Here is a 27,175-nt window from a genome sequence, read left to right as displayed (position 1 = left end):
TTCATGAACTATTGGATGTATGCCCAGACTGACGAAACGACGGAGGACGATTAATCTAAGTGGGCTATACGAAAATCTTGAACAAAGTTAAATGCAGACCTATTAAATAAATACAATAATGGAGATGACAAAACAAAATCAAAACCAAATAGACAATTTATATTATTATGTTTACTTTATTCAAATATTGCACAAGTTATCTTTAATCATTAAAAAAAGTTATTAACAGTTAAATTTAAACGAAGTGTTCCAATTTTTATAATCTATGTTTCAACACAATTTCAAATAAAAAAAATAATAGGGATAAATTTACAGTTTACTGTCCAGAAAATGTGAATGATCGAATTTATACATAATTCGTGTTCAGAACATGTTACGCTCACAACGCTTCTTAGAATACCACTTGCCACCGTGAATAAACCTTTTCCAACAGTTCTTCATAATTTATATGGACTTTAAAATTGTCTTGTGATGAAGGTTGAAGAAAACGCTGGAAGAGTGTTGTTTCAATTACTTTTAACTACCCGATAAGTAATGCAGTAACCGGTATTCACCTTTAGTTTGCATTAATTTTTACAATTTGATGTTCAAGCAGAATAATAAATTACCTAACATAAGACTTCATTAACAAAAAGCCAGTGAAACAAATTAGCGCCGTTCGGTCCAAAAGAATTTAATTTATTATGAATAATTAACTAATTCAATAAGTCATTGTCAGGAGAAATGAACATAGATTAAGAGAAAATATCACAATATCCTTTGTATTTTACTTTGTCTCCTGAAAGTGGATCAATCCAATGCCACAATTTACATGATTTACGCATTACAAAACCGTTCTAAAGAAGCAAATTATATAGACTGTTATTAAAGCGAACTTATCCAAGAAAAACATTTTTAAGTTACACTTCTAAAAATGTATTCTAAAGTAACACAATGTTTTGGAAAAAAAAATTTTGCAAAACAAATTCTTTGATTATTACTTACTATTTATCCAGAAAATTAGCGGATGCTACTTTACTGAATATTTTCTATCAATTTTTGTGCGAGTGATGCCGACATTTAAATTGCGAATTCTAAAGAAAACTAGTCCGCAAAATATAACTGCCCTGCCAGTTTGGCTTGGTTGTGCTGGGGTCTACATTCTGTGAATGTCGGTTGCCTGCCTTGTTCATCTTAGTTCTCATTTTTTGCAAAATTTTCTTAAATAATATTTCATTTGTTAATAACAAATATTTACCATATAAAAACATAAAGTAACGTATTTAACTGTTATATTTAAAGTTCAAAAGTGATAATGAAACAAATTTAAATTATATGCCTCTTACTCGCCTGGTCATTTATTATATGCAAATCCAATTATTGGGTTTCACAATAACGTCTAAAATATGAAATGATAAATCATGTACTTTTACCTTTTACAAACAATATTACAACTTTATTTAACGTTTGTTTGTTGTAAATTTCTTAATACAAAAAAGGTTTAATTCTTGCTAAACGTGACCCAGCCAACAGAATTGGGTCTAGTGGTACTGTTCTTACGTACAAGATGGTCTTCGAGGATCTTTACCAGTGGCTTAATACAGTCATCATGATTCTACGCTAACATTTAAAATCAGTATTAGTAATTGTATGACCGGAAAATTTAAAACTCACACATTTTTGCGTTGTTGTAATAAAGAATAAAATCAAAATATTGAGGTGTTCATTTCTAGTTTTTCTATGATACAACCAATTTACACTATCACAATAACCTTAAGTTAATTGTTTCCATTCATAAACACTATCCTATTACATAACAACAGAAACGACATCAAAAACAAAAACTTTGTTTCCTTTGAATAACGAAATGGATCATTTCGTGGCATGTAATACAGTTTGTCCATAACACACACGTGTCATCTATTTGTCACAATACATAACTGTTCATTATACACGTGGCGACAGCCTTCCAGTATTTCTGAAATAATAAAATAAAGCATGAGTTACAAAAAGAGGTGGAGGGGGAGGCATTCTAAGTCTTTGAGAATAAAAGATAATCAAGATAATAACGTGGATTAGAGGTACAAATGTACCACGACTAAATGCTTCAACAAATTCTTACTGTATCATATGCAAGACCCGTATCATTCACCATGGTATTTAATTATGTAATTTTTTTTACAAAATAAATTTCTTCAACCGTATTGGATCTATTTACTTCTGATTACTTTTGTTTCACGCTAATCAAGTTTTAGTTTTAGGTCATAAAATATTTTGGTTTTGTTTGATTTGGTTTTACAGCGCACCAACACAATTAAGGTCATATGGCGCCGAAAAGGGAATAGTGATTTACGCTGACCTAGGGTGTTAAAAACTTAAAGCAACACCAGAGGTCAGATCCACATCACCTATTGAAGCTAAAAGATGCCATTCTGATGCCTCGACCCTTTAAGGCAACCTCTCAACCACAATGTGGGAGGTCATCAAACGTCTTGTATAGACCTCGTGTAGTTCAAAATTAAAGGTATTTCTATTTTTAACTCAAGCAGGCAAACAAAAAATATTTGCAAACATTATAAAAGAACAATAATGTTACAAAAATTTGTATGTAAACTCATTTCACTCATCAAAAAAAGAGATGAGGATCATGATAACTAATAGGCACTAATCTTTGAGGTTTCACTCATTTTATATGCAACGACATTACATTTAGTCTGCTGTTATTATGTATATAACATTACAATTATGTTTTCAATTTACTTTTTTTCACAGACCAATCAACTAATTTAAGAACCCATGAGAGTGTCTTTCTTGACAAAATCACGGAATTTCATGCCAACAAACTTAAGTGAATACAAAGTATTTACTAAAATCTTTCAAATCAAATTTTCAAATAGTTGTTTGTAGCTTTTGAAAGAATCTCATTAATGTTTGACAATAATTTGGACACTGAGTCACTTTTAAATGACTGACTTAGACATAAGGAAGAGTCTCAAAACAATTAACATTAGGCGCCTGTGTTTTATGCACAGGGCTCAGATTCGCTAACCAGCTTTCCACAATACCTACCCTCTCCTGTTAAGCATAATATAATTGCCTCTGTTAGTATAGTTATTCTGATGTTACATTAGAGTTTAGTACTAGCATAAATATAAATTACATTTCAAAAGCTAAAAGATTATAGTTGAGAATGACTTTACTATATCTTAATTTAATCTAGAACTATCTCTGAAGTCGATAAATACGCTCAGCATACAGCTTTAATTTCTAAAACAAACGTCACCAATTGATCTCTAATAACCAAATGCAAAAACAAAGATGAATTTGTTCAATGATTGTCTTTAAAAGATCTAGTTCAAATTTGTATTTTTCAGTATGAAAATTTGGTCCAGACTGTTGTTTTGTTCAAGTATAAAATCCATAAATAAATAGTCAACGTTATCTCTAATTTGATAAATAAAAATAATATTATCATGATGGTCAAAGACATATAGAAATTCAAATCATATCGATTTCATGTCAGTATGATGGAGTTATACAACTAGGGTTGTGTTTTAGTATTAATCAAATTCACATGAATGTGCATAACTTTACAAAATTTACATTAATTATAATATAATACCATATAGAGAAATTCAAAACTAAAAGTCATATAATTCAGTTGTATTTTAAAGAAAATATAATCATTTTTCCCTTCAAGTGCTTGCTGTCATATCCAAGCTTGACACAAAATAGTTGTGACATATACTGAAAGCATAAAAACAAAGCTTTACAAAATAAAACACCTTCATACTTTCATCAGATATAACAAATATGTGATGACGACCTTAATTATGTCTTCACATGTTGAAAGTAAGGTTTTATCAATATATTAGCAAAGATGTATATTTTAACAAAAGCCGTCCACAAAGCAACGGAATGGATAGTGGAGTAAAAGCAAGTTCTTTGAGAATATTACTTTTGAAGAAAAGGCATGATAATGATAACTAGAAATGTGTCCATAGGACACGGATGCCCCCACACGCCACTGTTCTGTCAATCTTAATACTTTAGGTCAAATATTTTTTTGGACTACATGTGCCACAAGTTGAAAACTAAAAATCAACAAAGGGCCATAATTCTGTTAAATTGATCGCAGCAAAAATTCCTTCCTTTACTACCATCTACACATGAAGGTTGTTCATCCCTGGAAGTTTAAGCAAAATCTGCCATCCGGTTTAAGAGGAGTTGCGTTCACAAAATTTCTGCATAGTATATAGTGAAAAAATCAACAAAGGGCCATAATTCTGTTAAATTTGGTCGCAGCAAAAATTCCTTCCTTTACTACCATCTACACATGAAGGTTGTTCATCCCTGGAAGTTTAAGCAAAATCTGCCATCCGGTTTAAGAGGAGTTGCGTTCACAAAATTTCTACAAAGTATATAATGAAAAAATAAACAAAGGTCCATAATTCTGTTAAATTTGGTCGCAGCAATAATTCCTCCCTTTACTACCATCTACACATTAAGGTTGTTCATCCCTGGAAGTTTAAGCAAAATCTGCCATCCGGTTTAAGAGGAGTTGCGTTCACAAAATTTCTACATAGTATATAGTGAAAAAATCAACAAAGGGCCATAATTCTGTTAAATTTGGTCGCAGCAAAAATTCCTCCCTTTACTACCATCTACACATTAAGGTTTATCATCCCTGGAAGTTTAAGCAAAATCTGCCATCCGGTTTAAGAGGAGTTGCGTTCACAAAATTTCTACATAGTATATAGTGAAACAAGAGCTGTCAGAAGGACAGCGCGCTCGACTTTTTTAGTGCTTGCCTATAAAACAAAACTTTGACAGTTAAGGGCACACAAGACTTTAACTAGGAATTTCTAAGTACAAATCAAGAAACATTTTCACAGAGTTTATCTTCTCTTGCTTACAGATAGGTCTCATGATGGCACATAAGAACTCCAACTTCCAAAGTAATATCTCAAATGGTTAAGTCAACAAGTGGACAAGAATGAAAATTTTAACTGAGTTTCTAAGTCAAAAAGGGCCATAATTCAAATAAAATCCTTAACAGAATTACCTTCTCCTGCCCATGTTTTGGGACCATGATGGTAAACAAGTATTCCAACTTTCAATTTAATATCTCAACCAGTTCAGTCAAAAAGTTGACTGGTACAAAAAAGTTAACCAAGATTCTAAGTCGATAAAAGGCCTTAATTTTTAAAACAAATCCCTGACAGAGTTACCTTCTCTTGCGTACAGATGGGGGTAATGATGTGAAATAGCATTAAAAGTTTCAAAGCAATATCTCAAAGGGTTAAGGCAATAAGTGGATTTTACCCATATTCAATGTATTTTCTAAGTCAAAAAGGGGCATAATTCTGTCAAAAACCTTGACAGAGTTATGTCCTCTTGTCTGTTGATGAAGGTCGTGATGGTAAACAAGTATGGTCAGTTTCAAAGCAATACCTCCAATGGTTTTGAAATAAAGTGAGGTGGTACAAAAAACTTAACCAAGCTCAATACACTTTCTAAGTCAAAAAAGGGCCATAATTCTGTCAAAAACCTTGACAGAGTTATGTACTCTTGTCTGTAGATGGAGGTTATGATGGTGAACAAGTATGGTAAGTTTCAAAGCCATACTTGTAATACTTCTGAAATAAAGTGGGGTGGTACGAAAAACTTAACCAAGGTGTGACGCCAACGCCGACGCTAACGCCGACGCCGACGCCGACGCGAGTAGGATAGCTCCCCTTTTCATAGAAAAGTCGAGCTAAAAATCAACAAAGGGCCATAATTCTGTTAAATTTGGTCGCAGCATAAATTCCTTCCTTTACTACCATCTACACATTAAGGTTGTTCATCCCTGTAAGTTTAAGCAAAATCTGCCATCCGGTTTAAGAGGAGTTGCGTTCACAAGATTTCGGGACGTACGGACAGACGGACGGACGGACTGACAGACGTACGGACTGACGGACACTCGGACGGACAAGTGCAACGCTATATGCTCCCACTCTGTGGGGGAATAAAAACTCTAGCCAGAAATGGGATTAGAATATGATTTCATTCCAATTTCAAAGTTTTTTTTGATAGCATGTAATAAAAAAGTTGTGCGGAACAAAAAATGAAACAAATGGTAAAAAAAAGTATACTTTCTTTAAAAAATCTAATTTTATTTAAAATTTCTGGCCAACAAAGTTGTTTATATTAAAGGAACACCTTTGAGGAAAAAACAAATTGCAAGTGAAAAAGTGACATTTCTATGTAGAATACACTGAATAGATCTACACTTGCCTTCAAAAAATTTTTTGACTTAATATTGTGCTGCATATGTACTAAAAAAATTTGCTTAATTTCTTTAGTTGTGAACCTACACATTCTTATCGACCCAATATAAACATATTATCAGATATAAACACAACACATTTAATATTCTGATTAATTATCCCTGAGACCAGAAAGGAATTTTTGTTCTTTAAAACATTTTTCATTAATTGACCTAGTGACCTAGTTTTGATCCAAACGCTCGTTTTAAATTTCAATGAAAGAAACAATCTCACAAAATACAATTAAGATATAGCTAAAATACTGGCCTTGACCTATAGAGTGTTGAAACAATGACAAATAATGCAATGGGATCTCCTAAGTTTCTTAATTTAACACCAGTACAATAAGCTTAAAACCATTTGAAAATTAAGTATACAATATCATCTTATACCATATCATCTTTACTCATAAAGCATTACAACATTGTAAGCTTTCAATATGAAATATTTGAAATGACTTGTAAATGAAACAAACATGCAAAAATATATACTGTGCCCTTTAAAATTAGTGTTGTGAGTATGAAGACTGGACAAAACAGTTTTGCTGTTTTGTTTAAAAACATTTCAAATAACAGGGATATTAATATTATTTATGATCATAAGTTAAAAAGAGAAAATTAAACCACTTTTACATTAAAATCTTTATAACATTATTACAGCATTTAGCCATAAACATTTCCCTTTCAAACATTTTTAAACAAGATCTGTCTGTAGGACAGCAGACTGGACTATTCTTAGTGCTTGATAGTAAAAGAGCCTTGATAATGTAAAATTTTCAAAGTTCACAAAATGGCCAATCTTTTTTTCAAATCCATGTTATATGCCTCGAAGAAAGTCCTTTAATGCTCACAAAGAAGTGCATACAATTTCAACTTGTTTCAAAGTAAGATTTCAATGAAATATGAAAATATCTGAGGTGGTACACAAAATTAAACATAAATTCTAAGTAAAAAGGGGGATAATTCTGTCAAAAAGCTTGATAGAGTTACCTCGTCCTGTCTACATATTGGGGTCATGATGGTGGACAAGTGTGCAAAGTTTCAAAGCCATATGCCAATGGACTTTGAAAATATTTGAGGTGTTACAAAAACTTTAACATAAATTCTAAGTTGAAGAAGGGGCATAATTCTGTCAAAATGCTTGATAAGATCTATCTCCTCCTGTCTACAGGTTGGGGTTATGATGGTGAATAAGTATGCAAAGTTTCAAAGCCATATGCCAATGGACTTTGAAAATATTTGAGGTGTTACAAAAATTTTAACATAAGTGGTTACGCCGACTCTAAGGTGACTGACATAGCTCTACTTATTCTTATCAAATAGTCGAGCTTAAAATAAGCAAATACAAAACAGTATCATATGATAGGCCAAAATACTAAATCAATATCAACTGTTTTGTCCAGTTCTTATACTTAGATAACAAAACAATAACCCTTAAACAAGATATACTTCTTTTACTGCAGATTTACCTGTAGAATTTAAGATGAATTAACTGAGCTGAAACAAAGAGAATTTGAGGTAAATTCATTTCTTATGAAAGACAGACTTGCATGTAGTGGTATTGCTCAAAATATGCAATGATAATGCTGGTTAATATATAACAAGAGGGCCATGATGGCCCTGAAGTCGCTCACCTGTATATAGGCCCCCAGAGCGGGGCCAGTTTAAACCCCAGGGCTTTTATTTGAACAAACTTGGTAGGCACCCATTAGAAGATATTTCACGCTAAACGTCTAAGGTCTAGCTTGATGAGTTTTTTAGAGAAAGATTTTTTAAGTTTTAACTATACACATATAGTTAAAAGCAATGACACCCCTAGGGAGGGGCCAGTTTTGACCCCCGGGCTTTTATTTGAACAAACTTTGGAGACACTCACTAGAAGATGTTTCATGCTTGATATCTAAACTCTAGCTATTCAGTTTTTTTTAAAGAAGATTTTTAAGTTTTTGCTATACACATATAAGGAAAATCAATGTCCCCCGGGGCAGGGCCAATTTTGACCCTAGGGCTTTATTTGAACAAACTTTGAAGACACTAACTGGAAGATGTTTCATGCTAAATATCTTAACTCTAGCTATTTGGGTTTTTTCAAAGAAGAATTTATAAGTTTTTGCTATACACATAAATAAAATCAATGACCCCCGGGGCAGGGCAAATTTTGACCCAAGGGCTTTTATTTGAAAAAACTTTGTAGACACTCACTAGAAAATGTTTCATGCTTAGTATCTAAACTCTAGCTATTTGGTTTTTTTTCAAAGAATTTTTAATTTAAAGTTTTTGCTTTACACATATAAGGAAAATCAATGACCCTGGGGTAGGGCAAATTTTGACCCCCAGGGCTTTTATTTGAACAAATTTGGTAGACACCTATTAGAACATGTTTCATGCTAAATATCTTAGCTCTAGCTCTTTGGGTTCTTTAAAAGAAGATTTTATAAGTTTTTACTATATGCATATAGGGAAAATCAATGACCCCCTGGGGCGGGGCCAATTTTGACCCCAGGGCTTTTATTTGAACAAACTTGATAGACACTCATTAGAAGATGTTTCATGCTAAATATTAGTAATGGAAATCGGATAAAATTTGTCCCAATCGATCATCGGTTCAGTCGGATGGGACATAATCGATAACTTTCAAATAAAGTCGCGTTAAAAGGAAATAGGGAAGTAATATTTCTTACCAAGGCACTTGATTATATTTAGTAACATGAACTTCATTTAGCACTTTTCAACACACAGTTTTAACCTTATATAGTCATAATTTTATTGACATAGATTTTATTTTTCAACGGATGTCAAATAATACCATTCACATCACATTATATAACTTATTGTTAACATCAACCCTATTGATTCCTGTTCAACTCCAAATTGTCTCTGAGGTGATTTTTTTGCGATCGGCGAGGTGTTCCTTAAGGAAAATTACCCTCAGAATTAATTCCCTTTGATAATTTAAACATTTTGACGACGTCGCGGAACAAACTTTTATGAATCGATTATTGTCGTTTTACATAACAGTAAGTGATGATGGGCGACTTGCGACAATCGGAACATCACTACTAAATATCTTAGCTCTAGCTCTTTGGGTTCTTTAAAAGAAGATTTTATAAGTTTTAACTATATGCATATAGGGAAAATCAATGCCCCCCGGGGCGGGGCCAATTTTGACCCTAGGGCTTTTCTTTGAACAAACTTGGTAGACACCCATGAGAAGATGTTTCATGCTAAATATCTTAGCTCTAGCTCTTTGGGTTCTTTAAAAGAAGATTTTTTAAAGTTTTTACTATATGCATATAGGAAAAATCAATGACCCACGGGGCGGGGCCAATTTTGACCCCAGGGCTTTTATTTGAACAAACTTGATAGACACTCACTAGAAGATGTTTCATGTCGAATATCTAAGCTCTATCTCTTTGGGTTTTTTAAAAGAAGATATTTTAAGTTTTTTCTATTGGTTGCCATGGCAACCAGAGTTCAGCATGGAATTAAATTCTTTGAACAATTTTTAAAGGTGACCACCAAAGGAACATTCCTGTGAAGTTTGGATGAAATTGGCTCAGCGGTTTATGAGGAGATGTCATTTAAAGTAAAAGTTTACGGACGGACGACGGACGGACGGACGCCGGACGAAAAGCGATCACAAAAGCTCACCCTGTCACTTTGTGACAGATGAGCTAAAAATATTCATTATGAATAACTGCATTTAGAATATATATAAAACTTACTTCTAAAATTCAAAAATAATTATTATGACAAGAAAAAGTCATTGTTAAACTACATGCATATTAGTTAGTGTGCCATTCAATTTGCCAAATTTATAATTTTGAAACACATCAGTGCATTTTCTTTTAGACATAAGGAAACTTTGGAGTGAATAATGCAATAGTTTTGGTTATGTTATAACATATACATAAAGTTTTCTCACTCAATGAAAAACTGGTTGTTTTGAAAAAAAAAATTTCCTAATATACTTTTATCACTACATTCATATTTAATAACAAAAGTCATAAATTTCATTATTATGATTAATAAACACTGTGCTTATCAATCTATTGGCTGTCAATTGGTCATCAAGATAAGACATACATGTATGAGCCGCGTCACGACAAAACCAACATAATGGGTTTGCGATCAGCATGGATCCAGACCAGCCTGCGCCTCTGCGCAGGATCCATGCTGTTCACTATCAGTTTTTCTACTTGTAATATGGTTTGTAAGCGAACAGCATGGATCCTGATCAGGCTGCACGGAGGCGCAGGCTGGTCTAGATCCATGCTGGTCGCAAACCCATAATGTTGGTTTTGTCGTGACGCGGCTCATATTTTTAATCAGTCCTAACATACTTCATTATACTCAGAGGGTGGCAAAAAAAAACACACACAAAAAACCCTCCATTTTTTTGTTTTGTACACACATGTGAAAATACCTCAAATAAGGAAACATTTTGGTTCATATCTATGTGCTAATTGCTAGACTTTTCTATGAGCTAACAACTAACAAGTTAAGATAAAAGCAAAGTAAGTGCATCAATTAAAAACAATGTAAAGCTAACTACTAAACTTGCTTAAACATGGCAAAGTGAACACATTGCATGCTCATTTTGATTTAGTCTGTACATGGGCATAAGTGAAATATGCAAGCTTCTCTTTATGCCTCACAAGCACTGGCTTAAGAAATATTGCATAATATTATTATTGCAGAATTTCAAAACAGGTTAGCTGAGGCTGTATATAATTATGAATGATTCCAAAATAGACTGTAAGAAGCAATATCCAATGAAGAGTGGAGATAGAAGTAGATCACCTACAATAATCATCTGGTATAGAGTCTGTGGTAATTATCTGGTATAAGCCTAAGACAATCATCTGGTATAGGATCTATGGTAATTATCTGGTATAAGCCTAAGTTGTATCATAGCTTGGGGACCTTTCTGTTGAAAAAGTGTCAGAGTTAAATCGTATACATATATATGCACAGTGCGGTAACTGGAGTGCAGGTATTAGTTACCAGCACTCCAGATAATGCCCGTTGATTGGCTCATTTTTGCTGGGGTTTACTTATTGTGACGGCAGAGAAAGGGAAAGCGGCAGAAATATCATATTCAAATGCTCGTTCATTGGTTACTTTTTTCCCGGGGTTTCATATTCTGGCAACTGGGAACGTGTTTTTATGTTTGACTATGATACAAAAGAGAAAGAACACCAAAACACTCCGCAATCTGATTAATACTCGGGGGCTACACCCCCTCGTACAAATCAGATAGCCTCGTGTTTCGGTGCTCTTTCTATTACATAATTATCTGGTATAGGATCTAGGGAAATATACTGGTGAAAGGCTTAGTATAATTGACTGGCATAGGGCATAGTATATTTTTCTGGTATATGAACTATGCTAAACGTCTGATATGGGGCATGTGATAATAATTTCTAATAGGGCCTATGATAATTATCTGGTATAGGGCCTATAATAATTGGCTGGTATAGGGCCTATAATAATTATCTGGTATAGGGCCTATGATAATTGACTGGTATAGGGACTATGATAATTATAAGGAATAGAGCCTATGATAATTATCTGGTATATGACAATGATAATTATCTGGTATCAGCTTAAGCTATTTATCTCGTAAAGGACATATAATAATTGTCTAGTGTAAGTTCTATGATAATTATCTGGTACATGGCCTATGATAATTTCTGTTATATGGTAAATGATAGTTATCAGTTATAGGGCCTATGATAATTATCTCCAAAATGGTTTGGTCTAGGGCCTTTGTTTATTATCTGGTGTAGGGATTATGATCTGGTATATGGCCTTTGATAACTGTAAGATATAAGGTTGATGACAATTGTCTAGTATAGGGTCTACAGTAATCATCTGGTATAAGGCAAATGGTATAATCTGGTATAAAAAACACGGTCTTTTATACAGAGGAGAATGTATCATAGAATTAAATCATTACTTAGAGATTTACTTACTTCTGGCTACACATAAGAATAAGATTTTGAACTGCTGTTATTGTTGACTGTTGGTTCTGTCCAGTGATTAAATGTCTGTCTATTATAACATGGACTGAGTCCACCTCCCCACTACCTACAATAGTATACATGTATAATAAGTGAATGGTAGATAAATGCAGATACTAGAGGCATTTAATTTGATAAAATTCAATATGATTTATATGTAATGTGATAACTTTTCATGGTATGATTTATCATGGTAAAAAACTGTTTCAGCTGGAAAGCCATGAGCCCGGCATATTTACAAAATTATCTCCACTTATGTCATTTTTCCCCAATGATTATGTTATAATAATTACTGTTTGTAAAATAAAGATCAAAATAAGATAACCTCTTTTCCACACTTGAACCAATGGCAGCTCAAAACTAAATTGAAATATCTTCAAACATGCTAGTCTCAGACTCGGGTATATTTTTACATACATGCAATATTTTGATAAATGTTTTGTATGGTTTTAATAAGTCACATTGACACTGTGACATTCCCAGCTTTATTGTAAAGGAAGACCTGGGCTGCCCCTTGCATGCATTATTTCAGTCACTAGGCTGGCACCAAACTAGAACCATCAGTCTCCAGTACCTGGATATATTCTATACATAAAAGAATCAAAAGTTCCTGTCAGGATTCAAATCCACTGCTATAAGGGCAAGTGATGTGATGTCAGTTATCCTTACCATAAAATAAACCTTACAATAAACACAAAAGTGATTCAATAAAGGATATTATATATCCTCCCACTTACAGCTATATTTGGCACAATTATCTCTGATAAATTCTTCTGGAATCACAGGTAAGCTTGGAAAATCTGCATTCCTTGCAAGTTCAAACACTGACGTCTACAATAAACAAGAGGGCCATGATGGCCCTGAAGTTGCTCACCTGTATATAGGCCCCCCGGAGCGGGGCCAGTTTAAACCCCATGGCTTTTATTTGAACAAACTTGGTAGACACCCATTAGAAGATGTTTCATGCTAGACATCAAAGGTCTAGCTTGTTGGATTTTTTAAAAGAAGTTTTTTAAGTTTTTTCTTTACACATATATTTAAAAACAATGACATCCCTGGGGCAGGGCCAGTTTTGACCCCAGGGCTTTTATTTGAACAATCTTTGTAGGCACTTACTAGAAGATGTTTCATGCTTAATATCTACACTCTAGCTATTCGGTTTTTTCGAGGAAGAATTTTTAGTTTTTGCTATACACATATCAGGAAAATCAATGTCCCCCGGGGCGGGGCCAATTTTGACCCCAGGGCTCTTATTTGAACAAACTTGGTAGACATCCATTAGAACATGTTTCATGCTAAATATCTTAGCTCTAGCTCTTTGGGTTCTTTAAAAGAACATTTTTAAGTTCTTAATATATGCATATAGGAAAAATCAATGACCCCCTGGGGCGGGGCCAATTTTGACCCCAGGGCTTTTATTTGAAAAAACTTTGTAGACACCCATTAGAACATGTTTCATGCTAAATATCTTAGCTCTAGCTCTTTGGGTTCTTTAAAAGAAGATTTTTTAAGTTTTTACTATATACATATAGGGAAAATCAATGAACCCCTTGGGTGGGGCCAATTTTGACCCCAGGGCTTTTATTTGAACAAACTTGGTAGACACTCACTAGAAGATGTTTCATGACAAATATCTAAGCTCTAGCTCTTTGGGTTTTTTAGAAGAAGATATTTAAAGTTATTTCTTTTGGTTGCCATGGCAACCAGAGTTCTCCATGGAATTAAATTCTTTGAACAATTTTCAAAGGTGATCACCAAAGGAACATTCCTGTGAAGTTTGGATGAAATTGGCTTAGTGGTTTATGAGGAGATGTCATTTAAAGTAAAAGTTTACGGACGCCGGACGGACGGACGCCGGACGAAAAGCGATCACAAAAGCTCACCCTGTCACAAAGTGACAGGTGAGCTAAAAATCAATATGACTGTATTGATTGAAGTTATTTCATATAAACATGCTCTTCCATATATGTGAAATTTAATATATCAAACATGGCCTCTAACCACTTGCTCATTCCAATGTTTTTGTTGTTGTTTTGAAATCCAAATCAAAATCTTAATGATAAACAGCATGTCACCTTTGTATTTCTCTAGTTAAATGTCTTTGTGTTTTTTCTCTATTTAAATAAATACCTTCAGTAGCAGTGGAAATAGAACTGGTATGCAAAACCTGAATAAGCAGTAGTTTATGGTTGCAAAAGGGTAACCTTCCATAAATTTTCATATTAGAGTTAACGCTTTCAGGTATGTGACCTATAATAAGGATTTTAAAAAACATATGGATAAATGACAGTGTCTTCTGAGATAACTGTAACATTTTTAGAATTAAATGCATATTTTTTATCAAGTTATATGTCAATACCAAAGCCAACTTTTGCCAAATTAATTTTTGAAAAGTTGAGCTTAAATGAATGTTTGACCAATATTGACCCCAGGGCTTTTCTTTGAACAAACTTGATAGACACTCACTAGAAGATGTTTCATGCCAAATATCTAAACTCTACCTCTTTGGGTTTTTTAAAAGAAGATATTTTAAGTTTTTTCTATCGGTTGCACCAGAGTTTTGCATGGAATTAAATTCTTTGAACAATTTTTAAAGGTGACCACCAAAGGAACATTCCTGTGAAGTTTGGATGAAATTGGCTCAGCGGTTTATGAGGAGATGTCATTTAAAGTAAAAGTTTACGGACGGACGCCGGACGGACGCCGGACGAAAAGCGATCACAAAAGCTCACCATGTCACTTTGTGACAGGTGAGATAAAAAATGTCTATCTTTGTTGCTTCTTACATTATGATAATACATCATGACTTTATATATTTAACACTTTTTGCATGTCAACCCTTACAACCCTGCATTTTTGTAATGAACTTGCCTGGTCCTGAATTAAGAACCATCAACTAGTAGTTTAAAGGTATTTCAGTATTAAAATTCCATAAAATAGTAGGCAAAAGTAGATCTACAGTCAAATTAAAATACATGGATGTGTAGGCTGGCTCAGCACTACACTAGATATCATATTTTAGACTGAAATGGTTTACAGAATTGTTCTCATATTTATGTAACTCATTAAAATGTCCTTCACTTCTACAAAAGATATCAGAAAAAGAAAGCTACAAAGATGGCTATCATTATATAAGCTTTACATATAGAAGTGTTTGACAGATGGAACACCTTGTTTGGCAAGGTTTGACTGTACTTTCATATGTTAACTTACACAGGTCATACTGTAATCCTCAAAACACCAGTGACCATCTTTACCTAAGGCAGGGAATAAACCTGCCACACCCATTCCTATTGCACATATTGGCTCTGAAAAATAAGTAATAATTATGACATATTAAAGTTTTTTTTTGTTTGGACAAAATGTTTCTTTTTCAAATTTAGTAGCTGTCATACTTTATTGTATATAAAGCAGAATTTCAAGAAAATGTTGATTAATTTGTTTTTCATTTTGAAATCATAATAATATGAAATAAAGATATTTTTCTTATATTGGCTTTCTTTTGAAAGCTCTTTAATTTACATGTACTATAACATATGTAGGACTAAACATTGGAAGAATATATAAGTACTCACTTTTTTCTTTTACAAAATGTTGGAGAATTTGTTTAAGATCTGTGTCAGTATGAAGATCCCTGGTTGCTCCTGGGCTGTCTGGTATCACTAATGCTGTATACCTAGCAGCGTCCACTGTCTCTAGGGCTATAGGGTTTGAGTTTGACTTGGCTCGGAACTCGTTAAACCATCTCCTGCTATTTTCTTCCTGGTTTATGTATTCTATATGCTTTCCCTTTCAAAATATATATAATTATAATGTAGTACAGTAACAAAGTCTTTTTGCCTGAAATAATTCACGTAAATTCACAGTGTAAAACCCAATCAAACAAACAAACTCTTTTGAATTTAAAGAGGCATTCCTCCAGATAGATAAAAAAACCTCTTTCAAATATAAAGCTTAAATAATATACATTTGTACTGTTAATTTAGAAAATGAATAAATATTTACTATCTAGAGCTGTCATCGATTCAGTGCAAAGCCTATCAACGAATAATTATCAATATCGGATTACAAATATCAACAATACACCGAAATATTGATAATTAACCTATAAATACTTGTCTGTCATACTCTCTCATACCTGTTTAAATGACTTCAGTAAAATACATGATCTGTTGATCAGTGTCTTGTTTATAAATACCTATTGCATGATTATTTTCATGACCATTGTTTTTGTCATCACTGCCATGAATATGAAATATTTCCACTTTATAACACCAGTATAGTGTTAGACATAGTTTTTGCAAAGTGTATCAATTATTGATCAACAGAAAAATATCAACAATACATCAATATTGTTTCTATCAATGACAGCTCTATTATTATCCAGGAAAAACCTTGAATGTATCAAGCAAACATGTAATAATAAATTACTATAAAATTAACAAAATGCTATCTTTTACCCTGTTACTAACAGAAAGACAGAGGAATTTATGCATATATTTTAATAAGATATGGGATTTTGCTTAGATAGAAAGTGCTAATATACCAAGTTAAAATACCTTGGGTGATATTGATTTTATAACAAATATAAAACCCAGTACTTGGTATCTCACTGATGAGCATAAAATAAAAGATGATATCTGTCAGAATGAGAAAGTATATTTTACTTACACCTGGTGATGCCAACTGGACACTAAAATTTGATGAGATGATATTGTACGCTTGCAGGAATGACTGTGCAGTGACTCCTGTGTAAAAAAAAAAATAAGAAAAGCATAATTTAAGTAAACTGTCAAATAACATTATAAGACAGGCATTTTTATGGTACATGTTCTAATATTGCATCCGAGTGTTTTAACCAATACATGAAGAAGGAAATATTCATGTCATGCATGTATTATCAAAACAACTGTAATAAAATTATAGTCAGGCTCTACTTTTATATAGTATGTATACAATTAAAGTCAGGCACTAATTTTATGTGTCATCAGGGTCTTTCAAGACCCTGATGTCATGTACTAGTTATCTGTTATGGACATAGAGTGGACAAAGTTGAACAGTTATTTTATTCTACTTTACTAAAAATCAGTCATCATGTCATAACAACTTCCATCCCTATAACTCCATCTTAAATTATTTGAGATCTTTAGCTAAGACTAAAAATATACTATTTGATTTGTATGTTTGGATGCTATATTAAGATGAATAATTATGTATTATACATGTAAACAGAACCTGTAGTAATCACTGTAATGTTTTAATTAAAACTGTACATCTCTAGCTAGTTCCAATAAAAAAACAATAAGCTCTCTTCAAATGGATTTATGACAATAGTTGTAAAATATATGTATGTAATGATGATTCCCCCATGATTCAACTGAGTTGTTATGGGGCAAATCATCAGTGGGGGCTAATCATTATAGGCCTATTATATTACCATTTGAATTGTCAACTGTTAAAAAAGTGCATGGAATAAAATTTTAATTGCAGTACCGCAAAATATTTTCCTGATGACAAGACAAAGAATCTGAATGCAAATCATGGATATAATCACTAAGAATTATGTTACTTTTTCAGCGTTCCAATTTTTATACTGTGACTTCACCAGATGGAAGAAAAAATGTTTCAAAATTTTAGCAGTGACACAAAAATTCCTAACAATTCACTTTTTATGATTATCGCCATTATTTAAATCAAAGGGCTGCAAGCTCTGTGGTATTTTCTGATCCCTGGAATCTAAATCGTACTGTATATCTGTATGTGTTTTCCTGTATATTAAGTTTATTTTTATGTACTATAAGTCATCTTGCAGGGCACCAGAGTTTGATACATACGGAATTTTGCATAACTAGAGTTGCATCAAAAAATAATTTATGTTCATTTTTTATGATAGCCACACTTTATCCTTGCATATCGTGGCTATTTCCTTAACAAAGACACTAAAAAAAAGAATTAAAAAAATGTTGACTCGACTGGGATTCGAACACACCAAACGAGCGCGTTACCCCTGCACCACGGAGAAGTTTTATAATCAACAGCTGAATAAAATCAAGTCATTCTAAATTTAGAATTTCCATTGATATCGGGTTAGGGTAATTTCGAGGTATTTTGTTCAGGGTAAACCTGTTGTTTAAAATTGAAGTAAATAATTCAGCAAAAATCTTCTCGCCCAAACAGTCCAACATGTAGAAACTATATATTAAACTACTCGGCAGTCAGATTTATTTGTGTAGTATTCGGTAATTGACATCGCTAAAATAGCATTTTCATTGATTAAAATCATATTCATCCGCGTAATTTGTGAGTGTGCATTTATTGACAACTCTATAAGCCAACGCTACTTTAAAAGTTTCAAGGTGTAGTAATTTGTTTGACACTTGTAATAAAAAATTGTTCTTTCTTTTAAATTGCTGGTTTTTAAGCAGTTTTGAGTGAGAACTAATTTGCGTTGTTAGGACTGTTAGGAAATTTTGTGTTAGACCGTGGATGTTAGCTATGTATTATCTGATCAGCGATCAGAAAATACAAAAACAGACAGGCGGTTTTATGATAAAGATAAACATCCTACAGTGCTTCATAATGTACCTAATATTATTCTTTATACGGGGAAGTCAAAGACCGGGCCCGCAAAGCGGGCCCGGGCTTTGGCTTGCCCGGCTATAGACTACACGTGTATATTTAAAAGAAAATCAAATAAAAAAACAATTAAAAAATATATAGAATTCTATACCTATCAATGAAATTTTCAGTGTCAGTTCTAGTCGGGCGTCGCCATTTACAATGTAACTCAATGATAATAGGCGGGGTATTCCGATAACGGAACAAATCTCAACTTTTCGGATAAATGATAATCGTCGAGTGTTCCGAGTAAAAACGGAAGCGGTGCATGTAATTCTCGGCTTTAGCATGACGTCACAGGTAAAATGGCTGCCTAGAGACGGGGAAGCTATCGCTTGGTTACGCATTAGCGCATCGTTAATTGGACTTTTGACATGTTCATTTCAATCGATTATATTCAATCAGGTTGTCGTGAAAATTGTTAATAACATATTAATTATGTCTTTTAATTATTTTGATGAACTTGATCCGGCAGCAAAAGCCAGATATGTTTCTAAATTGAATTTAATTGGATTAGATGAATGTCCATATAAGCTTCCAGCAGGTGTTTGGAAAAATGATCCTTCGAAGTGGCCGTCGGTTGAATATGGTGATATTCATAACTATTTGATTGAAACACCAGGTATATGTATATACTTTACTTATTTCTTGCTATTAAAAAAAATAAAAAATACAATAAGCAATGTTGCCAATGATTATCAGTATCCAGCTATATATCCGGTAATGTCTGAAATGAACGTGAATTTTTTGTTTTTGTTTTTTTATTTTGGTTATTTTTGATGATTTAAACTAGGCTTATATCTAATGAAAAGGTAATTAATATGTCAACAAGAAATGAACTTGAACTGTTGTGAAATGCGCGTTGCCACTTAAAAAAAAAATAAATAAAAAAAATCGTAGATCTAATTTCTATTTGATACAGTACAGTGCTGTATTTGAAAGGATCTAATGATTAAAGACATTTTTGAGAGAATGTTGCTTTTTAAAACGTTTACATACTTTTTACACTTTTTATAAAATGTATATATATATTATATAATGTATTAGAATCTGTTGACATACTGAATAATTCAACTGTCTACAAGTGACAACTGATAATCTCCCTAGCAACCATGATCAACTCTTGTTAATTGCAGTGCAGTGTTGTTTTAACAGATGCCAAATAGTATTGATTTTTTATTTTGATAAATAAATAATTAGGCACCCTACCGTGAATTTGGTCCTAAAATGAATAAGGCACCCTTGCTGTGTACTGTTTTAATGAAGTACAGCTAATATAACACAGATATCTCACATTCCTGTATAACTGACACTTGGATGTTAATCAATTCAATTGACCACTACTTTATTTGTGGTGACCTGTGTCTTTCTATTCTTTTTTTCACAAAACATGAAAGAGCAGAATATATAGAATTATAGATTATATATACTTACTTATATACTTTATTCAGAAAAAAAGACTATATATAGAAAATAGATTATATATATTTGAATGTAGACTTACAAGTGTCACTTTTTTCACAGGTGTGTACACTAGGGAAAGTATGAAAAACTACAAGAGCTTAGAAGCACATAATTACTTCAGATCTGGCTGGGTTGAAACTGTATTCATGTACAAGCCAAGTGACAGTCAATATACCCTTATGAAAGCCTCTGTCAAACCTTCTCAAAAATTAAATGATGACCACTATTGTCCTTGGATTGCTGTTACCAACTGTGGGCAAATATCTGCTGCTCATTGTAACTGTATGGCTGGGTATGAATGAGCACTTGTTTAATCACTTTTTTTTAAACAACATTTGAAATAAACCACCAACTTCTTTATAGTTAATATGTGAGAATATAGAATGCAATCTCTAGAAATTTGCTTTATAGAGGTATAAATCATTAACCATTTAAAATAGGTGTGATGGCAAAAAATATATTCAGAGTATTTCATATTATACGTTAAGTGTATTCGCACTTGATAAATAAATGTTTATAATGTCTAGTATATTAATATTTATACCAGTGAAGATAATCACACCCTTGATGGTGATAAATGACATGAACAAATTAGCTACAATTTTTATATTTTATTATCTTTCAAAAGTTATTCATCAACAAGATAATAATATATGTACATGAAGTTGAATAAAAACATATCTATTGAAAAATATGGCATAATTTCACAATGAGTAATACTATTAAAAAAAAAAATTTCTTTTCAGATTAGGTGAATCATGCTCTCACATAGCTGCCGTCATGTTTAAGGTAGAGGCTGCAGTTAGACTAGGCTACACCAAACAAGCTTGTACAGATGTACTTTGTAAATGGAACCAAGACTTTGTTAAAAAAATCAACCCTGACCCAATATCAAAAATAAACTTCTTCAGTGAGAAAAAAATAAACAAGGCTAAATCCCGCTCCAAAAAAAGAAAAACAGTGTTCGAAAAGGCTACAGAAGAAGAGAAACAACACTTTCTATCCGCTTTGAAGAAAATGAACAATAAGCCTGTTGTCCTCAGCTGTTTTAATGGCTATTCAGATGATTTCCATTGGAAAAAGAGACCCCAACGTGATCCCAAATTACCAGCCCCCCTCACTTCCTTCTATAAAGAAGGAAATGTTGCATTAAGCTCTGAAGATCTGAAACAACAATGTGAAACAAAATTCAGTAATCTGAAACTAACTGATGAGGAAATAAAATATGTGAATAAATGTACAGCAGGCCAGAGTTCTAATATGGTATGGCATGAGCAACGAACTGGCAGAATAACTTCCTCAACAGTTCACGCAGTCATTAGAACAGATCCCAACAACCCTTCAAAGTCAGCTATCAATCAAATATGCAACCCAAGAAAATCTCAACTTCAAACTGAAGCTATTAAGTGGGGAAATGACAATGAAGACAAGGCTCTTAAGGCGTACAAACAAATCATGGAACATTCAAATCCACCCCATAAAAATATGAAGCTTCATAAAGAGGGACTTCAGCTCTCAAAAGAAAATCCCTACATTGGCGCCAGTGCTGACAGCCTTGTTTCTTGTGACTGTCATATATTAAAATTAGTTGAAGTAAAATGCCCCTTTTCCGCAAAAGAAATGGATGTTAAAACATTTCTGTCAAAGCCCGACTGTTACATTAAAGATAATATGCTGAAAAAGTCACATAAATATTACAGTCAAGTTCAGTTACAAATGTATGTTTATAATATTAGTGTGTGTGACTTTGTTGTGTGGGCACCAAAATTTTTGTTAGTAACATATGTAATGCGAAACAATGAATTCATTCAAGATATGCTGGAAAAGTGTACCCAAATGTACAAATCATATATTTTGCCAGAATTACTCACAAGGAAGCTGGCACACGGAAAGCCAGCTGTACATGTCCAAGAAAATGATAAACTCTACTGTATCTGTCAGCAGCCAGAAGATGACAGTAAATATGTAGGATGTGACAACCCTAATTGCACTGTGCAGTGGTTTCACCTTAAGTGTATGAAACTTAAAAGAGAGCCAAAGGGTACTTGGTTTTGTTCAAATTGCAAAAAATTAAACAAAAGTATTGATAAGTGAGAAAAAAGATGCTTAAAATGACACACTTATTCTACAGCTAACAAATTGTGAAAATGATGTTTGTTATGGATAATGTAAACAATGTCATATTTAAAACATGAATGAAAAGCTCTGGTGTTAAAAAATAAAAAAATGTGTCTTACTGATCACTTTTGCCTACACACTTATCTTAAATATGATTGAAATCTTCTGAGAATATATCAGTCAATGTTAACAAATTTTGTGTTGATGTATTGGACTTAAAATTTGAAGAAAAAAATGTACTACATTATAGAATTTTATTCATGATAAAAAATCAAATATGTAATAAAACATACAATATAAGTCATTTCATCATGTGTATGTGTTACAGTACTTTTACTAACACCAGCCTAACATGGTCAGCTTCATTCATTTTCATTATAAACTATTCCTTCACCCATGTTAACTAATACAGCACAAGAACGTAGTAATTTGTCAATTCTTGCAAGGTCTTCCTCATCAGCCTCATCGTTTGGTGATTTTATTAAAGTTATTGGAAGAGTTCCTTGCAAAATTTTGAATCTATGTTTTATCAAACCAATTACTCTTTCCACATGTATTCTCAGATTACTTATTTTTCTTGATGTCTCTACATCTTGAGCAGACAACTGCTTTTTCCCCTTAGTAAATGCCGGTATAATCAACTCTGCGCTACAAGCTGAAGCAAAGTCATCTTGCAGAGTGAAACCCCTATCGGCTAAAATCTGATCATTTGGTAGGTGGTATTTAGTACTTATGAAACCGGAGCGCCGTACTATTTCAACATCAGAAACTCTACCCCCCTAAGCACAAGATAGGAATGAAACAACACCATTTGGGGTACATGAAATCAAAACTTTCACAGTACTGTGTTTTTTATAATTTGAGTAACATTTGGCACGTGCCTGTAGGTTTCTTGGTCTCTCAATAAATATCTCGAAACAATCAATAATGGAAGTCAGTCTAGGAAACTTTGCTTTAAAAGGTGCTGGTAAAGTCACAAATATTGTTTCACGGTCTGGCCATTTTATTAAAAAGTCTAATTTTGCACTGAGGAGTGAGATCCATAACCAGAAAATGTTACTAATTGTAGCTACTGATACCCTTTTGAAGTCAGCTATCAACTCAAAGGCCATATCATGCCTCAACTTAACCAAAGTTATGAAGAACTGATCTTCAAGATTTATCATCCTATTCTTTGGGGCTGGTTTTACAAATGTAGACAGAAACTGAAATGTTGTAATAAATGTTTCCTAGCACAATCCTGTATAAAACTTACACTTTTCATCATTGTTTTCAACATGTTTGAAACTTAAATTTTCACTCTGTAATGAGTCTGTAAGTTCTTTATTTTGTTCTTTGAGTTTCTCTTTTTCTGCACGGAGATTGTTTATTTCAATATTATACTGAGCTTTTTCATATTCAGCAAAATATTGACTATTCACATCTGCATGAAGGGGGGTGGCCATATACACCTCTTCTTCTTGTGAGTTTTCACTTTCACATAATGGTGGTAGCACTTTTCGCTGACGCTTTGCTGGTGTTGGTGTATTAAAGGCTATCTTTCTTTTCACAGCACTTGCGAACCGTTGCAGCTTTGACTGATTTTCTTTAGGTGTTCTTTCAACATGCTGGAATAGTGATGGAATATGGTCCGGGTGTGCTGGGTCTCGATTTGGTTTGCCTGGAATGAATATAAATATTTGAAAAATTAACCAAAACGGTTAACAGAATGACTCAGAAGTCTTTGTAAGGTAGCCCGGAAAAGACTAAAGCTGACATCACATAATGATAATCTGACATATCTCATTTATCTGTCAAGTGTCACTCCCTTGGGTATGAACTAGTGTATATAATAGTTGTCATTAGTTATTTTCATTTCATGACAAGTAATGATTTACTTAATTCATATATGATTTATTATATATACATATACTGATTCGCATTATTAAAAAATGTGGAAAAGTTTACATCAACTGGATGAAATTTAACACGTTTGACACAAAGCCACTGGTCTTTAGTTATCAATTTCAAGGAACCATTATTTGATTTCTTAACGCTGACGTCCTTAAAAATTATGCATGTTGCATACAAAATTAAACAAACAACCAAAAAAATACCTTCAATGAAGTGGTCACTACACAATACAGTGTATTTTCCCGGTAGCCATTTTGATCCGTCGGCATTTATTCTCTTCACAGCTGATATCCATTTACTTCGCCTTTCCTGATCGCTTGGGAATGTAAAGAAAGAAATTTTTCTTTTCATCATTCCATGATTGCTGCATCCAACAGCACAACAAGAATTTGGCATTTTTTGTCGATATTTATCGAATATTACGGAAGAAAACTATTTAATTTCGTGTATCTGTACTAATCAATATGGCGGAAATCGATTTGTTTACCCCAGTAGTCAAGGGGCGCGTAACTCTTATCGACCTGCAAATGCCCGGATGTGTAAAGTCGAGAATACCGAATGACACCTTTAAAACGGAAAGAATGAAAGGAATTTTTAACGACTTCCCCGTTCATAGGCATTGCCTAATTTCATATTATATAGTATAAGCATATATAGGTAAATTAATTGTGTCTAGTGCCTTTGGTCACCGGGTGCTTAAAACTGTTAAACAGTTAAAAGTTTAACTGTTTAAAGTGGGCGTGTCAAATTGTTTCTTAGACGCATGTAACACGTAGCATGAGCCAGAAAGGTTATCTCAGATTTAAGTTAATTTAATCAAATATAATAATACAATATTAATACTAAAATGTTTTAATTCTTTCGTATAGAAAATACCTTCATTTGAAGAACTCAAAATAAATAAACAAGATTGCCTGGGCGCTGACATATTGGATACGGTCTAATTTCAATCTTAATATCGTTGTCGTCCAAGCTGACATATATACGTACTGCATTAATATCCTGTATTGCATGTATTCTTAAATCATATGCGAAATATAAATCGAATAATATGATGACATATTTTCGAACACCAGCTAACAATATAATGAATTTTTATATTGATAATTATTTATTTTTCACATATACAAGTAAATAATGTTTAAATACGTTTGAACAGAAAGTAAGCATCTTTTTCTCACAGCATTTCACAAAATCCCTGTTACACACATCAGAATATAACATTCCTTGAATATCCTATTTTTAAAGTATAAGTTCGGTGTGTTCTAGCCATCACAGAAAGTATTTATAGGTTGGGTGTGTATACTTAGAGACGAACCTTGCGAGATCCTGTAAAACATGATATATTAAGGCATTTCAGATTATTCTTAAAATTATTACCTGCTTATCAGCTCGTTATAATGAATTTTCTACAATTATAGCTCGAACCTCTGACTTTAAAATTTCAGACTGACTACGTACTGACTGTTGACTTCAAAATATAATTTATGCAACACTTTCAGTTTCAAATGTCGTTTTAGACGGGATTCCGTTTTTTCCTAAATTTTAGTATATTTCACAAAATCCATTGCATGTAATCTAGAAGTCATTTCTTGTACATTAAGCTGAAATGCACCAAGTTTACCTGTCTTTGAATCTAGAGGTTGTGTTTTATTTTTTTTTATTTATTTTTTTTTTTTGGGATGCGTCTTACGTCGTACCAACACAGTTTTTTTTTTTTTTTTTTTTTGGGGGGGGGGGGGGGGGGGGGTGCCCGTCTACATATTATTTCAGGCAAACAGCATATACTGGTGGCATAATATAAGTTTTAAATATATTTGGACACAGTCGAGAATATTTTTGCTCACTCGGTATATTTATTTATCGACATGACCGTCGGAATCTAAAATATGAAACATAATAATATGAAAAAGTAGTTTTTAACTTCCGTGCAAAAAACTCATTCACTAAGATCATACTCCTTGCCAACAGATTACTTGATTAATAATACCATCTTAATGTAACACGTACATGTATTGTTAATCAAGTAAAAACTATTGAAGGCCCATTTCAGCAAAATGTTTATTTATGATATCTTGTTACAAATTTGAAAGAAATTCTTGATTTGCCAAATAGATGAATTTCTTTCTTTCTTTTAAAAAAAAAATACGTTTCTTGCTCTGTTGGCAAGGAGTATGATTATAGTGAATGAGTTTTTTTTGCACGGAAGTTAAAAAAACTACTGTTTTTTTTTTACATTTTGCTACCAGCGCAACTTTCATAAGTTTTTAACCCTTTCCCCCATGAGCATATTGTGTATGTCACTGACCAAGTTCCATATCTATCTTGCATTTAGGGTGATTTATCTTCCCTTTTCTACTTAGTCTCTTGGTTAATGTTTACATGCAAGTTTTACATATCTCAATAACTATTAAAGATATTTATTTGAAACTTCACATATGCATTTAGGGTCATAATTGTAGGTCACTGACCAAGATCCATAATTTTTTCTTGCATTTAGGCTGATTTTTCTCCCCCTTTTCAACTTAGAAATTCATGGTAAAGTTTTGCTTGTAAGCTCTTATCTCCATAACTACTGAAGGGTTTGTGCCTTTTTTTGGGACAATTTTATGCATTCATAATAATAAAGCAGTGATTTACTTGATAAAATATCTTAAGAACAAGCCATTGTACCTTTTTGGTCAATTTTATGTATTCATATAGGTAAGCATTATTTAACTCAATAAAACACCCTTGTGACAACTTTTTCGAATAGTCGAGCCAATAC

The 27,175-nt window shown here is 32.9% G+C and overlaps 3 protein-coding genes across 4 annotated transcripts; 1 reads left to right on the top strand and 2 right to left on the bottom strand.

Annotated features, from left to right (window-relative positions):
- Positions 1 to 304: 304 nt before the first annotated feature.
- Positions 305 to 25,387, bottom strand: LOC132753859 (glutamine amidotransferase-like class 1 domain-containing protein 1). 2 transcript variants are annotated; one of them, XM_060744398.1, is made up of 8 exons: positions 25,285 to 25,387; positions 16,987 to 17,063; positions 15,891 to 16,104; positions 15,529 to 15,623; positions 13,053 to 13,146; positions 12,268 to 12,382; positions 7,759 to 7,786; positions 305 to 1,957 (listed from the first exon to the last, which is right to left on the bottom strand). In XM_060744398.1, exons 1-7 carry the CDS (start codon positions 25,334 to 25,336, stop codon positions 7,768 to 7,770), a joined length of 666 nt encoding a protein of 221 aa, XP_060600381.1. In that variant the 5' UTR covers positions 25,337 to 25,387; the 3' UTR covers positions 305 to 1,957; positions 7,759 to 7,767. The 2 variants fall into 2 exon arrangements, with proteins under 2 accessions (XP_060600381.1, XP_060600380.1); XM_060744397.1 differs by lacking the exon at positions 7,759 to 7,786.
- On the top strand, positions 19,211 to 22,939 carry LOC132753858 (uncharacterized). Its single transcript, XM_060744396.1, has 3 exons — positions 19,211 to 19,555; positions 20,458 to 20,689; positions 21,144 to 22,939. The coding sequence occupies exons 1-3, from the start codon at positions 19,222 to 19,224 to the stop codon at positions 22,489 to 22,491; spliced, it is 1,914 nt and encodes a 637-aa protein (XP_060600379.1). The 5' UTR covers positions 19,211 to 19,221; the 3' UTR covers positions 22,492 to 22,939.
- LOC132753860 (THAP domain-containing protein 1 A-like) lies at positions 23,605 to 24,955 on the bottom strand. The gene is made up of 2 exons (XM_060744399.1): positions 24,612 to 24,955; positions 23,605 to 24,175 (listed from the first exon to the last, which is right to left on the bottom strand). The coding sequence occupies exons 1-2, from the start codon at positions 24,802 to 24,804 to the stop codon at positions 23,745 to 23,747; spliced, it is 624 nt and encodes a 207-aa protein (XP_060600382.1). The 5' UTR covers positions 24,805 to 24,955; the 3' UTR covers positions 23,605 to 23,744.
- Positions 25,388 to 27,175: the final 1,788 nt, after the last annotated feature.

The sequence above is a fragment of the Ruditapes philippinarum genome, unplaced genomic scaffold (assembly GCF_026571515.1).
Source record: "Ruditapes philippinarum isolate M1 unplaced genomic scaffold, ASM2657151v2 ctg3770_1_1_1_1, whole genome shotgun sequence".
Classification (NCBI taxonomy): domain Eukaryota; kingdom Metazoa; phylum Mollusca; class Bivalvia; order Venerida; family Veneridae; genus Ruditapes; species Ruditapes philippinarum.
Note: the sequence above shows the minus strand (reverse complement) of the source record. Positions and strands in the feature narration are given on the sequence as shown.

Bases quoted from the DNA above. Each gene is read 5' to 3' on its own strand.
- LOC132753858 (XM_060744396.1), top strand. From the start codon at position 19,222: ATGACGTCACAGGTAAAATGGCTGCCTAGAGACGGGGAAGCTATCGCT. The intron at 19,556-20,457 runs GTATATGTATAT...CTTTTTTCACAG, and splicing joins CTATTTGATTGAAACACCAG to GTGTGTACACTAGGGAAAGT. The intron at 20,690-21,143 runs GTATGAATGAGC...ATTTCTTTTCAG, and splicing joins CATTGTAACTGTATGGCTGG to ATTAGGTGAATCATGCTCTC.
- LOC132753860 (XM_060744399.1), bottom strand. From the start codon at position 24,804: ATGCCAAATTCTTGTTGTGCTGTTGGATGCAGCAATCATGGAATGATG. The intron at 24,176-24,611 runs GTATTTTTTTGG...TATTCATTCCAG, and splicing joins TAGTGACCACTTCATTGAAG to GCAAACCAAATCGAGACCCA.
- LOC132753859 (XM_060744397.1), bottom strand. From the start codon at position 25,336: ATGTCAGCGCCCAGGCAATCTTGTTTATTTATTTTGAGTTCTTCAAAT. The intron at 17,064-25,284 runs GTATTTTCTATA...TTTTTTACACAG, and splicing joins TTTGAGTTCTTCAAATGAAG to GAGTCACTGCACAGTCATTC. The intron at 13,147-15,528 runs GTAAGTTAACAT...TGTTTATTGTAG, and splicing joins AGGATTACAGTATGACCTGT to ACGTCAGTGTTTGAACTTGC.